The sequence below is a fragment of the Saprolegnia diclina genome (genome assembly GCF_000281045.1).
Source record: "Saprolegnia diclina VS20 unplaced genomic scaffold supercont1.44, whole genome shotgun sequence".
Lineage (NCBI taxonomy): Eukaryota > Oomycota > Saprolegniomycetes > Saprolegniales > Saprolegniaceae > Saprolegnia > Saprolegnia diclina.
The window spans coordinates 279,700-282,343 of NW_008246111.1; the positions used below are offsets into that span (position 1 = coordinate 279,700).

Sequence of the window (2,644 nt, forward strand, 5' to 3'; positions counted from 1 at the left end):
TGAGCTCAATCGACCCATTTTGAGCGAGCAAATGACAAGTTTGCCTAAACGTACTAGAGAGACAGCATCGCCACTCGACTTTCATCATCCATGCACGCATGAACTGATAAAACTTTTGCGACCTTTTCGGGGCCTCTCAGAGTCACTAATTTCCTGTAGAGGCGACCAAACTCAATTGAGCACGTTTTGAGCTCCGCGGGCCACGCCGACCGTGAGGCGTGATTTCGATTGATCTATTTAGTTTGAGTTTTGCACGGCCTACACAGCGTCATGACGTATACCTAGTGAGTGTTTTTCTTATGTATAGTTGTGACTTTTAAGCGCCAAAAGAGCTCACGATTCAGATACGTCACCAGTTAAACACTTAGATGTACGTACCTTAGCCCTGCATAGGGTACCTATGAGTTCTGAGTGCTTTCTCCAGCGCCAAGATCCCAAGAAATGACTGCAGCGCACACACACGTCGAGGTCGCCCGACCGAGTGGCGAGATCACATTTAATCTATATAAAACGAACCAACTAGTACAATGAGACAATAAGACGTCTATCGAAACACTTTTTTCTACTAGTATGTCAAGGCGCTTGTAAAGTCCAGTAGCTCGAGCTCCAAGTCGGGCAGAATCATCGAACCAATGTCAGTCATCGGATCCACAAAGCCAAACGACGACGACGACTCGAACGGTTCGAGCCAGTCGAGTGAGGCTTGACCACGGTACTCCACGCGCAATACCGCGGGGACGTCAACGACGGTGACGGGGCTACGTAGTCCAAGAGTCGGGCGCGGCCACAGGGCAAGGCTCTTGGTATCAGTCGTCGAGAGAGTAGGCCGCTCCTGCGCATGCCGGCAGCAGACACCGCCCGTCCGCGCATGGCTCGTGCAGTCGGGGACAGCGCAGAGACGGCCGCCGCCGTGCCGCACGCAGCGCTGTCGTGCGTGCGCGCGTCGAAGACACCCATGGATGATGCAGGGTTTTCGTCGCGGCTCGATCGTCGGCAGCACCGTCGGCGTCGGCGGTAGTCGCGGGGGCGGCGTCACGGGAAGTTGAGCGATATTGCTGATGTTATTGATGCTGCTGCTGCTGTTGTTGTTTGGGTTGTTGGTGTGGCGAGCGTGACGAGCGCAAAAGCCGCGTGTGCGGGCGTGCAGCGGGCACCCGGGTGCGGCACACGGCCGGCCGCCGCCATGGCGCACACAGAGACCGCGGGCGTGGGCCTGCGTCGTACAGCCGGGCTCGGAGCAGTGGCGTTTCGCCGTCGACTGACCGTGCGACGAGCAAAAGGCCCCTAAGCGGACATTGCGGTCGCAGGTCGGGTGGGCGCAGCGCAGCTTGCCGCCGTGGCGCACGCAGCGATGGCGCGCGTACACTTGGTTGTGGCAGCCGTCGTCGAGGCATTGGAGGCGGTGCTTGTGGAAGTCGCATTTGACGCTCATCGGGAGGCGCGGGTTCGTACACCCGTTGAAGAAGCACGTTGGTACGAGCATGCTGGCGTCGACGTCGCGTTTGCTCGAGTGACGGAGTCGTTTTGGGTTGTGCTGCGCACGGCCGTCAAACCCCAAAACAGACAGTACTTTGCGCTGGGACGCGCTGCGTTGAACATCTTTTCGACAAACGACTGTAGTACAAGTGTCCATGCGACCTACGCCGCCCTCGATACGTCGCCAAACGACTGCATCTGCACGTAAATTGGCGTCGCGCATCGACGCCGACCGGTCGAGTCTCTGCACTCGACGCCCTTGGTGCGCCGGCCTCGCCCGGGAATTGCAGAGGGCGTCGTCACGCCGCGGTTTTGATTGGTCAAATACGTGCCATCTGTCGACGAGCTGCACATCGTCACACATGGAGTTGCGCCCAGCACCACCCACGCTGCTGCGTTGGTATACTTATACGTGGACGACGATGGCGGAGGCAGCGAGGCAGGCACGCTCTTTGGAGGCTGTCGGCTGGCAATAGAAAGGACATCGATTTGCGTCCAGATCGGAGTTATCGCTTGGACGCACGTGTACTACAGGTACCGGGTACTACATGTATAAATCGCACGGTAGGGTGCCACGTACGGTACACCGGGGCACCGCTTGAACAAGATCAAGCCAAAGGTGGTGTTTTGTTGGCCCGAGCGATTGCGTGGTACGCGTGGTGCTGAGTTGTCGTGCGTTGTTGAAAATTCACCAAATCGAAAAAAATTCAGTCGACCTCATTGGTTCCTTTGTAAACGATGCGTCGTCATCTGCATGGCAATTGACGATAATGCTTCCTGCTTGGCTATTTTTTGGATCGAACTGTAGCCATTTGAACACTAGTACACGTTTCGCGCCACAACACACGCATGTGACAACGTTCTTTCTTTTGGTTGCGCGGATTCGACGCGAGCCAAGGCTTGGTTTGTATGTGGTAGGCAATGCTCGGGTCCATCCACCAACGACGGTACTAGCCAAAGACTCGTTCCCATTTTCAATAGCTCATACTCGAACGGTTAGACATGGTCCAGAATCCACCTTTTCTAATCTTATTCTTGCGATAGGACCCTAATCGTCGACGAGAACGTGAAGGTGTCGATGGATCTTCGCACGCGGCAATAGCCTCGCGTGTAGTCTTGTCCACGCATTGTCGAGTGAGCTCCACCGCGGCGACGTCCAGAGAAGGAC

General features: G+C 56.2%; 1 protein-coding gene across 1 annotated transcript; it reads right to left on the reverse strand.

The window, feature by feature from the left end:
* Positions 1-451: 451 nt before the first annotated feature.
* SDRG_11816 (hypothetical protein) lies at positions 452-1,801 on the reverse strand. Its single transcript, XM_008617871.1, has one exon. The coding sequence runs from the start codon at positions 1,697-1,699 to the stop codon at positions 566-568; it is 1,134 nt and encodes a 377-aa protein (XP_008616093.1). The 5' UTR covers positions 1,700-1,801; the 3' UTR covers positions 452-565.
* Between the last annotated feature and the right edge of the window lie 843 nt (positions 1,802-2,644).